Consider the following 14,196-nt stretch of genomic DNA (forward strand, 5'->3'; position numbering starts at 1 on the left):
CTGACGTCCTCGGGGGGCGGAGTCGCCGCACTGACGTCCTCGGGGGGCGGAGTCGCCGCACTGACGTCCTCGGGGGGCGGAGTCGCCGCACTGACGTCCTCGGGGGGCGGAGTCGCCGCACTGACGTCCTCGGGGGGCGTGACCGCCTTACTGACGTCCTCGGGGGGCGTGACCGCCTTACTGACATCACCGGGGGTCCGAGCCGGCCACTCCTGGGTTGAGTGGCTAGTACTCCCCCCCAAAAAATTCTTGGGGGGCCTTCGGGGAGCGGCTTCCGGGAGGATGACGATGTCATGCGCTGTAGCTGCGGGGCTCTGAACCGGGGGCGCGGTCTTCCCTCCCCGGTCTGGTCTGCGCCTGGAAGAACATACAGACACAACTGCTTCTCGGTGGCTTTCATTGTGACTCCACCTCGTCGGAGGTATCGGGAGCTCACAATGGCTTTTGAAAGCCAACCGAGAGCCAAGCCAACGCTCGTCTGCACATTCATTCCGTCTACCCGAATCTCGCGCTAGAGGTTGCTCCTCCCTGTAGCGTGTGTCGAGTCGGGCAGACACGTAGCGCTTATCAGGGAGCTCGTCGCTAAAGCTAGAAACCGAAAGTGATTTCGCTTTGTTTTTACAGCGACGAGACTCCCCTGTACCCACAGCGCAAGGGGAATTCCTGTCTCTGGTTCGTTCACGCTGTAATACCGGAGAGTCGAACCGAATTAAACCAGTCAACATCTCATTACAGCGGTTGAACTTACCAGAGTCTCGCTCTCTCGCTGTGTCCTTGTATGGTCTGGTATTATGTAACGTTTCTCGCGCTGCGTAGCGAGGAGACGGACACAATCGCTGAGAGGAGCGAGATTTATTAAAGGGAATACCATACTCATCGTCAGATAGCCAGGCAGGGTCGATAGCAGGAGGGCAGTCCGAGAAACACGCAAAGACAGGCATACCAAGACAGGGAGCACGGGAAACAGGATAAACACAAAAACGGTCGGGTACAGAGAACAGCAATTGGACAGGCACGATCACAAATCAATTCAAACAAAATACCAGACAAAGGACAAGGGAGACTCAGGGGCTTAAATACAAGGAATCTAACGAGGGGCAGGTGACGGTAATAACACGGGGCGTGGTAATAAACAAGGAATCACAAAGACAAACGAGCGGGGCGAGAGAAACAGGCACGGAAACACAGACACAAGGGAACCCAGAGTGACAGCTACGAGAGGGGGCGTTGCCCTACGTGACACCACCTTAAAAAATGGCCGTTTTCTCTAGTCCCACTCATTGGGTGACCAACTCCTTTGCAAAATTTACCAATTAAAATAAGCTCTAAATAAATTACTTCCTCTTGTATATTGTTGAAATGCATCTCCTTTACTTATGAAAATAACTTCTTCTTCTTTGGTCTACATTGTTTTGCATGTCACAGTTTTTACACTATTAAGTTGTGTCCCACAACATGCGCGCAGCCCTGTTACCATAAGGACTTTTATCTGGCGGAGAAAGGGTTAAAAATATTTGTTTACTGGCACAAAGGAATTTGCATCACAAGGACATTTCCTGCCCACATGGCAAGAAAAATGGTAAGTGCTCTAACAATTTTCAAGGTTTTTTTTCCAAATATGTTTGTCCAAGTTGTGTGTGTCACTCAGTGAATGCAACTCTGTTCCTCATATTGTAAGACTAATATTGAGTAGAATCAAAATTTACTTTATATACTTATATAACCATATTTGTCCTTGATCTTGTATACATAGCTAAATTTTACAGTTAGCATCTGTTCCTGGGGTAGACCACAACTTTGACTAAATTTGCAACCCTGTTAGTTGCAACCCTGTTACTGCATACCAATTACATCTAATTAAAAAAAAACTGCTTCCGAGCTTGACAAATCAAACTTTTTGATAGTCTATAACCTGTAGTTAATAAATATGTGACTAAAAATGATCAAATTGAAGATCAAATTTTCAGAAGTGACCACCCCTGAAATGTACCAAAAACCTGGAATCCATGTTCATTCATTCATTATTCAAATGAGGTAAGGGCATGTTAATCTTAAAATCACTATAAATGTATAAATGCAAATAATAATTAAGCTCTTGGTGAATATAAATGAATGTGAATCACTATCTTTTGCATTAAACACTTAGGCCTACATTTAACTTGATTTTGTAGTATGCTAAAGTTATTTATCTTGTTAACAATGTGAACTTTGTTAACAGTTCAAATATTAAAGCCTTTGAACTCAAAGGTTCTACATAAATAATAACACCTAATAAACATAACATACATACTCAGCACAGTGTGCTCTAAGGGGGGGGGGTAAACATACATACCCAGCATATTGTGTTCTATGGGGTTAGAACACTGGGTTCTATGGATCAATGTGTAACAATCACTCTGCATAATGAAAGACATTAAAGTAAAACAGAAAATGAAGGCTGTATGAGACAGGGAAGAACACGGTTCAAGGACACAGACCCACAGGCATTCATGTTCCTGCTGCTGGCGTTAACTCCAGGGCATGATGGTTTTCACTGCTGTTTTTGACACAAAGATCCATATCAGTACCAGTTCTGCCACATCTTTGCCTATTGCCTCAATTACATCCTGTAGCACAGATCACTGTAGAAACTCAAAGTTAAAACTGAAATCCTCATAACTGACCCCAAAGGTTGTTTTCATGCCAGGATTGTGGAGAAATTGGCCTTTGGGGCCACTGAATGTTTCAATTGCAGACCCAAACTATTTTCCATCTGTTAATTAAATTGCACTCAGCTTTATATGCCCAACATATGTGCTCCAGCCCTTCAAAGTTTCCTGTAATGCCCTTTGTGTTGATGTGTCTGCTAATACCCAGACTAACCACACAACATCAACCAACAACCAGCTACTTGGGTTCTAACACTCTAGGGATAGAACAACGCACTCTGCTCAATTCACAATACTGGATTCACAATTTGATTTTCTCATGATATTTGAAACAATTGGTACAAATTGTACACAAATTGTTACAAAATGTAGCTTTACCATATATTGCTGAAAGCATTCCTTTATATTTCTGAAGCATAAATAATGCAAAAATAAAACAACATTCTTAATTCCCCTGCATTTAAATAAAATACAATGAGAAATAAAGGAAAGTTTGTTTATATTGTTGGTTTATAATGTGTTATTATACCAAATGTGCAACTGTCACAGCCTCATAGGTCAAGTGTGCCCCCTAGTGTAAATAATACAATTGCATAATAAACAGACCACGGTATTGCCCATCATGCATGTAGTCAAATTTCTGCAATGATAACTTCATTCACATCCTCACATTCCTGCCCTAGCTGAGCTTCTCTGTACATAAAGTCCAGCCTCAACATTTTGCTTAAGTTCTGATCCTAGCTTATTTCCAACAGCATCAGATTCTAACACTCAGAAGTATCCTTTCCCAATGTCCTCTCCTACAGTACATCTGATATTTATTGATGAGGTACATCTTTTGCCATTGAAACACTGTTACGATGGTTTACTCAGTCTGTGTCCTCTTTCTTTCATCTTCCAAATATATATTTACTCTTGTCCTGAAGATTTCACAACCAGCCAAACAAAAACTAACAAGTAACATGATCTGTTTCCTAACCCCATATTTTCCTTCTCTAGTCTGGCTCTCACCCTCAGACATCCTTCTGTAAATGTACTAGTATTCATGTGTTGGTCAGTCAGACTGCTTAACTGCCACAATTATTTTAAATACCATTGTAAACCGTGACACAGGTTAAACTTAAACATAAATAAAATGCGAAATAATGCCTTAACCGAGAAGATGGATCACAAAACAATAATAACGACAGTCCTGCTTATTCTCGCCGTTAGCGTTCACTTGTCATATGGATGTAAAATGAGTGATTATTACATAGTAAATATTCACGGTTGTATTGTTGCGTGTTCAGTCGGCAGTTGTTTTTTAAGTGAATGTTCTTATCTGGTAGTTGGTTATTTGTCTCTCCAGAAGTGCTTGGTTTTCTTTAATTAGAGAAAATACACTTATTTTCATGAATGTAATATGTAAAATTTGTAACTAGCCGATTGTGGAAATTGTGGAAAAACCAGCCAGCACCGATCAGTTTCACTTTAAACATCGGCGGCTTGATGTTGCCTAGTGACTGATGACGCTCTGTTTTAGTCGTTCATAATATAAGCAGTAAATATGGAAGCGCATTCCCGCCACCTACAATGATTTTTTTTTTCTTTATTATTTTGAGATAATAAGTAAATATTTTGACATACTAAGTAGATATTTTGAGATAGGCTACTAATTCTATTTGATGAAAATACGTGCTGGATTTTGGATTTTTTTTTAACCTTTTTATTTTTTATTTTACATTTTTGTTTATGGAATGGGCTTCCATAAGTAAGCGATAACGTAGTCTCGGGTATTTAAAAAGTTTCTCGATGATGTCATGTCATGCAGTTAACAGAAAAGTCAGATTTTACTGCAGCACTGTTGAACAGATCAGACTGTGGAGCTCCAGTATACAGTGGAGGATAAAATGTTTACTAAATGTAATAAGGTTCACACTCACCTCATTGTGTATTAGTAGGCTCCCATTCTCTGAGGTTCTTACACACTGGAAAGAACCTCCCAGAGGAAAATAAAGACCCGTGTTACACATGTTTGTTTGGTGGATGAACAACTGTTTATGTACTATGACAACAATATCAGGAATATCAACAAGACTACAAACTTAGACTGGATAGAGAAGAATGAGGGTGATGACCACTGGACACGTGAAAAAGCAAAACTGCAGGATATTGCACATAATACATTGCAATTTAGTGACTCCTCGCCTATTATAGTTAATGTAGTATCATAGCCAGTGATTTAGATTTATCAAAATACTGTTCTTCAGAATGTATATGTTCATTACGTCAGTAACAAAGTAATATAAATGTGGCTGTCAGATAAAGAAGTTTGGTTTGACAACAGTTTGGTGGTAGCAGGTGTTGCAGTTCTAAACTTGGGCCTTAAATGTTGAGTCATGAAAATGTGATCAATCCCAGTTCAATCATAATAAAGGGACAATATGATCAATCCAAGTTCAGTCATAATAAAGGGACAATATGATAAATCCCAGTCGTAATAGAGGGATTCCTCCCCACATCTAGCCAGAGCTTTGCTGCTGTATTAGCTGTACTGTGTGTCATTTCAAATGAGTTTGACCTCATGTGTTTGTCAGAAGCTGATGTGTATCTTGGTAAGGGTTTAGCAGTTGCAAGCTGATGTGTATCTGGGTAAGGGTGTGGCAGTCTGTGTATCTGGGAGGGTGCAGAGTTCACGACTTTCCCCAAATGCCTCAGAGCTGTAGATAAATACACACCTCCTGGAAATTAGCAAGTACTGATATATGACAGAGTAATCATTAGTAGGTGTGTAATGATGTTATAACAGTATGACAGAGTGACATTTTACATCCAGTTCCTTCAGGCATGCTGAATATCAGGATGTGAAAACTACTCAGAACTCTGGAAATAGGCAAACATGACCTGTAGTGATATATATCAGAGTGACCCTTTGACTTCCACGTGTGCAGTTTTAACAGCCAGGTCAATAGCAACAAACTGATGCCTTCAAAGTAATTGACAGCTGTTCTAACCAATAGAGCACACCCAGGTGAAAATGTTGACAGTTCAATTGTCTTGAATGGTCACCTACTGAGTGAGGGAGGACAATGTGCAAAAAATCAAACACAAAAGGAGGAGTCAAGTGTACCTGCCACACAGAGTCCTTTAGAGTAAACTCACACACAGATTGGCGACAGTCTGTGATTTGTACAATATTTATGAAATACCAATGATAAGCACATTAAATGCTTCGAGTCTACACTTTTAGTATTTTCAAAAAAATGCCTTGTTGTGATGTGGCTTTGTCTCCATTAACAGGAATCCACACAGTGCAGTGGATGTACGGCTGTGAGATGGATGACGGTGGAACCATGAGAGTATATGACAAGTACAGATATGAAGACATCCTCAGTCTGGATCTAAACACAGTTACCTGGACTGCAGCTAACACTGTAGATCACAATCACCAAGAAGAAGACTGAAGCTTCCGGACCTTCTGCTGATGACCAAAAAAAAAACTACCTGGAGAACACCTGTATTAACTATATGAAGGAGTACAAACACTTACATACCATCACTGGAGATGAAAGGTATTGTGCATTGAATATGCAATATTTTGTAGTATAAAAGACTCCAAATTCTGACATCTCATATTTTGTCTTAAAAGTACAATAAACATTTATGTTCTGTGTTAGCAGACTAGCAGAAATAAATCAACCTTAATTGAAGCATGCACATTTAGCAGAGGTACAAAAGTGCAAACTGTCACGGTGACAGCTCCGGACCCCTCCTTGTGGGCGTGTCGCTACGTTGTCTGCGTGCCGTTATGTCCATGTTTGTAGTTCCGTGGGTGTGGGTAATTTGTGAGCGTGTTCGTAGTCTCACCTGTGCCTTGTCTCGTGATCACGAGGGTATGTGTTAATCACCTATATAATGTGCGTTCGCGCAATGTCTTGTGCTCGTCTTTGTCTAAAGTTCGTGCCTGTGTAAGTGTCTGCTGTGAGTGCGCTACCGCACAGAACTTCACGTTATTTGTTCATTAAAATTTGTATGTTGCACCGTTTATTCGTTCGTCGTGCCTGCCTGCTCCGCACGTCACACAAACCTAATAGACATAAACACGACACAATGCAGATTGAACCATACAAAGAATACAGAGGAATGAATGCTCGGTATGCTTTCAAACAATATGTCAGCAATACTTTGCAATGCTTAATTAAAGTGACTGAGCTATATACACTCACTGGCCACTTTAGTAGGTAAACCTGTCCAACTGCTCATTAACACAAATGTTGAATCAGCCAATCACATGGCAGCAACTCAATGCATTTAGGCATGTAGACATGGCCAAGACGATTTGCTACAATTAAAACTGAGCATTAGAATGAGGAAGAAAGGTGAATTAAGTGACGTTGAACGCAGCATGGTTGTTGGTGCCACACTGGCTGTTCTGAGTATTTCAGAAACTGCTGATCTACTGGTATTTTCACGCACAATCATCTCTAGGGTTTACAGAGAATTCCAAAGGTCAGAGGAGAATGGCCAGACTGGTTCGAGCTGATAGAAGGGCAACAGTAACTCAAATCGGTCGTTACAACCGAGGCATGCAGAAGAGCATCTCTGAACGCATCTCTTGAGGTGGATGGGCTTGTCACGTATGACCGCCCCTCCCCCTTAACTGTCACTCCGGATTCCCTTGTATCTGTGTTCCATGTCTGTTCATCCCACCCCGCTCGTTTATCTCGTAATTCCCTTGTTTATTGCCACGCCCCTGTATCATTGTCTGCACCTGCTCGTAGTTAGTTTCCATGTATATAAGCCCCTGAGTCTCCCTTGTCCTTTGTCCGGTATTTTGATTTGTGATCGTGTCTGTTTCATTGCTGTTTCTCTGTACCTGACCGTATTCGTGTTTCCCCTGTTACCCGTGCTCCCTGTCTTTGTAATGCCTGTCTTTGCATGTTTCACGGACTGCCCTCCTGCTATCGACCCTGCCTGGCTTTCGGATGATGATTACGGTATTCCCCTGAATAAATCTCGCTCTTCTCAGCACTTGTGTCCGTCCTCTCGCTCCGTGGCGCGAGCCACGTTACATAATACCGGACCCATCAAGGACACAGCGAGAGAGCGAGACTCTGGTGAGTTCAAACACTGTGAATGGATGTCGGCTGGTTTAATCCGGTTCGACTCTCCGGTATTTCAGTGCGAACAAATCAGAGACAGGAATACCCCTGGCGCTGTGGGTACAAGGAAGTCTCGTCGCCGACCAAAGAAAGCGCAGTCTCTTTCTACTGGCTTTCGCGACGAGACTCCATCTGAGCGCTGTGTGTCTGCCCGGTTTTGCGAACACGACGGGAAAAAACCTCCTGTAGTGCAAGCAGCGGGCAGACGGTCTGAGCGCACAGACAATTTTCGCTTAACCCTCGGTTGACTCTCTCTGACTACCGCGAGCTCCCGGCGCCTCAAGGGAGGCGGAGCCGCAGCAGAGAGAGCAACCGAGGAGCTTGGTTGTCTGTGTGTTCTGCCAGGCTCACCCAGGACCCAGAGGATGAGGACTTCCCTCCGCCGACCCCGGAAACCACGCCCCATAGGCTCCCCAAGAATTTTTGGGGGGGTCGTACAAGCCACTCAGCTAAGGAGTGGCAGGCTGAAACCCGGGAGGACGTCAGAGCGGCGGACACGCCCCCCGAGGACGTCAGAGCGGCGGACACGCCCCCGAGGACGTCAGAGCGGTGGACACGCCCCCCGAGGACGTCGGCTTGGTGGACACGCCCCCTGAACGCATCTCCTCACCTCAGCGGCCTATCCCTGCGACCCAGGAGGGGTCGTCCACGTCAGTTCCTGTTCCCGCTGCCCGTCGGCGGTCCACGCCAGTTCCTGTTCCTGCGACCCTGGAGAGGTCGCCCGCGCCGGCTGCTGTCCCCGCGATCCTGGAGAGGTCGCCCGCGCCGGCTGCTGTCACCGCGACCCTGGAGGAGTCGTCCACGTCAGTTCCTGTTCCCGCTGCCCGTCGGCAGTCCACGCCAGTTCCTGTCCCCGCGACCCTGGAGAGGTCGCCCGCGCCGGCTGCTGTCCCCGCGACCCTGGAGAGGTCGCCCGCACCGGCTGCTGCTCCCGCTGCCCGCCAGCGGACCCCGCCTGTTCCCGCTGCCCGCCGGCGGACCCCGCCTGTTCCCGCTGCCCGCCGGCGGTCCCCGCCTGTTCCCGCTGCACGCCGGCGGACCCCGCCTGTTACCCCTGAGACTGTGCTGCCCCCTGTTGGGCATGGACTTTGTGTTCCCCCTGCTCCGCCCTGTGCCTCCTATGTTCCGTTGCCCGTGTTCCCCTTGCTCCCTGGTCCCATCCCTGGTTTTGTTTTGGTCCCTGTCCCCGTGGTTGTGCCTGTCAAGGTCTGTGTTCCTGTTCCCGTGTCTGTGCCCGGTGGTGTCGTCTCCGTCCCTGTCCCCGTGTCAGTGCCCCAAGTTTTGACCCACTTTGTTCCTATCCCGGTCTCTGTCGTCCACGCCGTGTTTGCCTCCGTGTATGCCCCTGCCCTGTCCCCTGACCCCGCTCCCGTGTCTGTCTCCGGTTCTGTCCTGTCCAGCCCTGCTCCTATGCCTCGCCCTGGCCCTGTCCGGTCTCCTTGTGTCCCCTGTCCTGCCCAGTCCCTACCCGGCTCCTGGCCTGTCTCTGCTCCCCTGTCTCCGGTCCCTGCCATGCCCCTGGTCCCTCGTCCTGTTTTGTCTGGTTCCTGTCCTGTCTGCCCTTGCGTGCCCCGGAGTGGCACGCTTTGAGGGGGGGTACTGTCACGTATGACCGTCCCTCCCTTAGCTGTCACTCCGGATTCCCTTGTATCTGTGTTCCATGTCTGTTCATCCCGCCCTGCTCGTTTATCTCGTAATTCCCTTGTTTATTGCCACGCCCCTGTATCATTGTCTGCACCTGCTCGTAGTTAGTTTCCTTGTATATAAGCCCCTGAGTCTCCCTTGTCCTTTGTCCGGTATTTTGAATTGTGATCGTGTCTGTTTCATTGCTGTTTCTCTGTACCTGACCATATTCGTGTTTCCCCTGTTACCCGTGCTCCCTGTCTTTGTAATGCCCGTCTTTGCATGTTTCTCGGACTGCCCTCCTGCTATCGACCCTGCCTGGCTTTCGGATGATGATTACGGTATTCCCCTGAATAAATCTCGCTCTTCTCAGCACTTGTGTCCGTCCTCTCGCTCCGTGGCGCGAGCCACGTTACAGGGCTACAGCAACAGAAGACCACACTGGGTGCCACTCCTGTCAGCTAAGATCAGGAATCTGAGTCTACAATTTGCACAGGCTCACCAAAATTGGACAATAGAAGATTGGAAAAACGTTGCCTGGTCTGATGAGTCTCGATTTCTGCTGCGACATTCGGATGGTGGGGTCAGAATTTGGCACCACCAACATGAACGCATGGATGCATCCTGCCTTGTATCAACAGTTCAGGCTGGTGGTGGTGGTGCAGTGGTGTGGGGGATATTTTCCTGGCACATTTATTTCATTGGGCCCATTAGTACCAATTGAGTTTCGTGTCAACGCCACAGCCTACCTGAGTGTTGTTGCTGACCATTGTTGTCTATCCCTTTATGACCAAAGTGTACCCATCTTCCAGCAGGATAACGCACCATGTCATAAAGCGCAAATGATCTCAGACTGGTTTTTTGAACATGACAATGATTTCACTGTATTCGAATGGCCTCCACAGTCACCAGATTGCAATCCAATAGAACACCTTTGGGATGTGGTGGAACGGGAGATTCACATCATGGATGTGCAGCCGACAAATCTGCAGCAACTGTGTGATGCTATCGTATCAATATGGACCAGACTCTCTGAGGAATGTTTCCAGTACATTGTTGAATATATGCCATGAAGTATGAAGGCAGTTCTGAAGGCAAAAGGAATTCCAACCCGGTACTAGCAAGCAAGGTGTACCTAATAAAGTGGCCAGTGAGTGTAGCTAATGACAACCGGTGGAACTCAGTAATTAGGGGAGGAGGACCGGAGCCAACGACGCTGAGCATGATGGGGACTGGAGTCTATGGGGTCAGGAGGTGTGACATGGTGTTGTTTAAAATGTATATCTGCAGTTAATAAATGATGTTGTGTTTGTGCGGCTTATAATTGCACAATTATGTGCAATTATCTGGCAGTGATATAGTATAGAAAGCAACAGAACAGGTGTTTTCCTAATATCCCTAATTGCAAATTAGTGTTAGTTGCTTAATTATGCTTCATAAATTCAGTATGATAATTTGGCACATTTGACACACTTTTGGCACACTTAATTACAAGCTTTATGATATTTACCTTGATGAGTTGATGAGTGTTACTGTAATGTTTGTAATGTATTGTAATAAAAATGTTTGATTGTTTTTATCTTCACAGGTTCCCATTCACTGAAGTATGTCCTCACTGCAGTCACACCAGGAGTCAATTTTGCAGCATTTTCTGAAGTGGCATTGGTGGATGAAGAGCAGTTTGTGCTCGTACTATGACAGCAACAGCAGCACATATGAGGATGGAGACGTTTGTGGATGTGGCTCCAGAGGATCCGGACTTGTCGCCGCTGGACGTCCTCTCTGCACCCCCAGAGGACCCGAGCCCACCTATGTGTCCCGGTACGCCTCGGTCCCTGCCCATCCCGCCCTGCTCTGGGCCTTCTGTTGTGCCTTGTTTCCGACCCTCCCCACCCTCTACTGTGGGTCCTGGTCTGTTTTTGCCTTCTACTTTTCTTTTCCCCTGTCTCCGTTTTTGTCTGTTCTTGTTTCAGTTTGTGTTCCTATTCCTGTGTCTGTGCCTATTTGTGTGCCCGTTCCATTGCCTGGTCCATGTTTTTCTCATCCTCCTGGTGTGCCTCCCTCTGGACGCCGTCGCCCTTTTTCTGTTGTTGCTCCGCCCCCCTCTCGTCGGCCTGTTCGTAATCCTTGTGTTCCTGGTTTTGTGGTTCCTGAGTCCGCTTACGCTCCTCCTTTGGTTTCTCTTGCTTCTTCTGTTGCTTCTGTTCTTCCGGTGTCTTCTGTGTCTTTGCCTGGTTTGTCTGTTTTTGTTGTTCATTTATGTGTTTGGTTGTTTTTCTGGTTGTTCTTTGTCTGGTTTTTGTGTTTTGGTTTATCTGGTTTTGTTATGGTTTAGGGGTTTTTTGGTTGGTGTACCTTGGAGTAGTGTGCTTTTGGGTGGAGTACTGTCTACCCAAATATCTAATTTACATGTATGTTATTATGTGACATCTGGATCCCTTTTGGAATATCACATTTTTAGGTATTTTTAGGTGGACTACCAGTTAATACTGCTCCAACAGAACAAGGTTCTGGTGTAGATCCTCTCTCTCTCTCTCTCTCTCTCTCTCTCTCTTTCAATACTTTTCTCTCTGTGTGAAGATTCTTGTGTTCTATCATCAGAAGCCAGAGTTTGGTATTCAAACAATGCTGGTGGTGTGAAGATACAGGTTGGTAAACAGGCAGGAAAAATGCTTGGAATTTGATTGGAGGAGAGAAGCTGGAGAACTGGTGGAGCAGGTTCATATTCAAATAAGTTTGACCACATGTGTTGGTCAGAAGCTGATGTGTATCTAGGTAAGTGTGTGGCATTCTGTGTGTCAGGGAGTGTGCTGAGTTTGCAACTTTATCTACAGCTCTGAGGCAGTTGGGGAAACACACACCCCCACTGGAAATTAGCAAGTATTGATATATATGACAGAGTAATCATTAGTAGGTGTGTAATGATGTTATAACAGTATGACAGAGTGACATTTTACCTCCAGTTCAGGCATGATGTATATCAGGATGTGAAAACTACTCAGAACTCTGGAAATAAGCAAACATGACCTGTAGTGATATATATCAGAGTGACCCTTTGACTTCCACCGGTGCAGTTTTAACAGCCAGGTCAATAGCAACAAGCTGATGCCTTCAAAGTAGTTGACAGCTGTTCTATAACCAATAGAGCACACCCAGGTGAAAATATTGACAGTTCACTTGTCTTGAATGGTCACCTACTGAGTGAGGGAGGGCAATGTGCAAAAAATCAAATGCAAAGGAGGAGTCAAGTGTACCTGCCACACAGTTATTGGTTGATTTACCACACCTGTTCCTTGTTCAGGTCTGCGTTCCACAGGCACTATATAAAGCCTGAACTCAAACTCTCGCTCCATCTTTATGTTTTTTTTTCATGATTTTATGTTTGAAGTCTGCTTTTCCTTATAGGCAGTTAGGTAAAGTTAGCTAGCTAGGTTAGGCTAATTTGTTTAAAACATCAGGAAGAGGATTCTGAAGACTGGCTGGATAAAGAAGATTGATGATGATGATTCAGAGTATTAGAACCCAAAACAGATTCCTAAGAAAATTCAGGAGATCTTCAGTGACAATGTGGCTACTGCAAAGGGAAACATTAACCAGACTGAAGGTGAGGACAAACACTCAGAATGATGAACACAGTGACACTTAACAACATTCACTATTACAGTTTAGTAGTGAGTATTCATGGACACCAGCAGTCAGGCAGTAACAGTCTGATGGATTCTGTACGTCTGCCAGCCTGTAGTGTTCAGATTAATCACCTGTTACTTGATTACAGTCACATAGCAACAGCAAACAGAGAAAATGTACACACATGACTATAGTCTTTGTTGGAATAATCACTCCAGACATTGAATAATATTTTGTATTGTTTTCTTACATTAGACCGTCCCATTTCTCTGGAGCAGAATACAAAAGTGCACATTTACAGCTACACATTTATGTGCACTCGCAATTGCAAGTGACTGATGTATCTAGAACCGTGTTCTAGAGACGATAAAGAAGTGTGGTCATTTGTGTAGATATTAACCTGGGAATTTGGTCATTGTGATTTATATGTTGAATGTTGCTGAATCCAAAAAGGGAGGACATTTTAATTAACTTAGTAAAAGTATTGATATTGTGGAGTTTATAATATTGTACTTGCTATTCTGCTGTAAGGGGGCCTTAAGAATAAAGACTGCATCTAAAAGCTATTAAGGTTAATATAAAGAAGTAGATGTAATGTAGTAATATGAAGTGGAGGACATGCAGATAAAACGCAATCGTTGTAGTACCTCTGTGATATTCTTACTCCACAAGAAACACAACTATGTTTTGATCCCACTCAGAACGAGATTGTGGAATGCTGCCACCTTGTGGCTCAGTATTAAATTACTTTCACTTTTGTGAAAGATTTGGTTTTATAGTCAGAAAGGTTTATAATGTATAACAATATAGCAATAGCATAAAGCAGTCATAGTCATTTAATGATAAAAGTAAGAGTTAGGAACTGTAGTTTACTTGTGATACATTTAATTTGAATTTGAGTATCTGGAGTGAAAAGACAAAATAAACCCAGTGATGTAAACTAAATAAAAGACCAACTCAAGTCAGACCTGTATTGAATTGATTAACAGAAGGCTTGTTTGTGTGGGTTCTCTGAATGTCCCTTACAACCATCTAAACGGGTGTTGATTGTCCAGCCCTCCTCAAAACAATTCAGTTAACAAGAAACGTGAATAACGTCAAATTAATAACTACCAAGTTTTAGAAATATAGCTGAGCCCCAAATACAGCAACATTTT

The 14,196-nt window shown here is 44.6% G+C and overlaps 1 protein-coding gene across 8 annotated transcripts in view; it reads left to right on the top strand.

Annotated features, from left to right (window-relative positions):
- Positions 1 to 14,196, top strand: part of LOC143510015 (BOLA class I histocompatibility antigen, alpha chain BL3-7-like) — a 62,249-nt gene that overhangs the window by 11,237 nt on the left and 36,816 nt on the right. For 3 of the 8 annotated variants that reach the window (XM_076998973.1, XM_076998967.1, XM_076998978.1), the window contains exons 2-3: positions 5,928 to 6,199; positions 11,001 to 11,233. Coding sequence is in view for 4 of the 8 variants with exons in the window: in XM_076998967.1 (XP_076855082.1) it covers positions 11,107 to 11,233 (127 nt within the window). In the remaining 4 variants the exon portion in view is untranslated. Of the gene's footprint in view, positions 1 to 1,440; positions 1,580 to 2,017; positions 2,035 to 5,927; positions 6,200 to 11,000; positions 11,234 to 11,992; positions 13,017 to 14,196 lie in introns of those variants that run through there. The other 5 variants (XM_076998971.1, XM_076998977.1, XM_076998972.1 and 2 more) reach the window with 4 other exon arrangements.

The sequence above is a fragment of the Brachyhypopomus gauderio genome, chromosome 3 (genome assembly GCF_052324685.1).
Source record: "Brachyhypopomus gauderio isolate BG-103 chromosome 3, BGAUD_0.2, whole genome shotgun sequence".
NCBI lineage: Eukaryota > Metazoa > Chordata > Actinopteri > Gymnotiformes > Hypopomidae > Brachyhypopomus > Brachyhypopomus gauderio.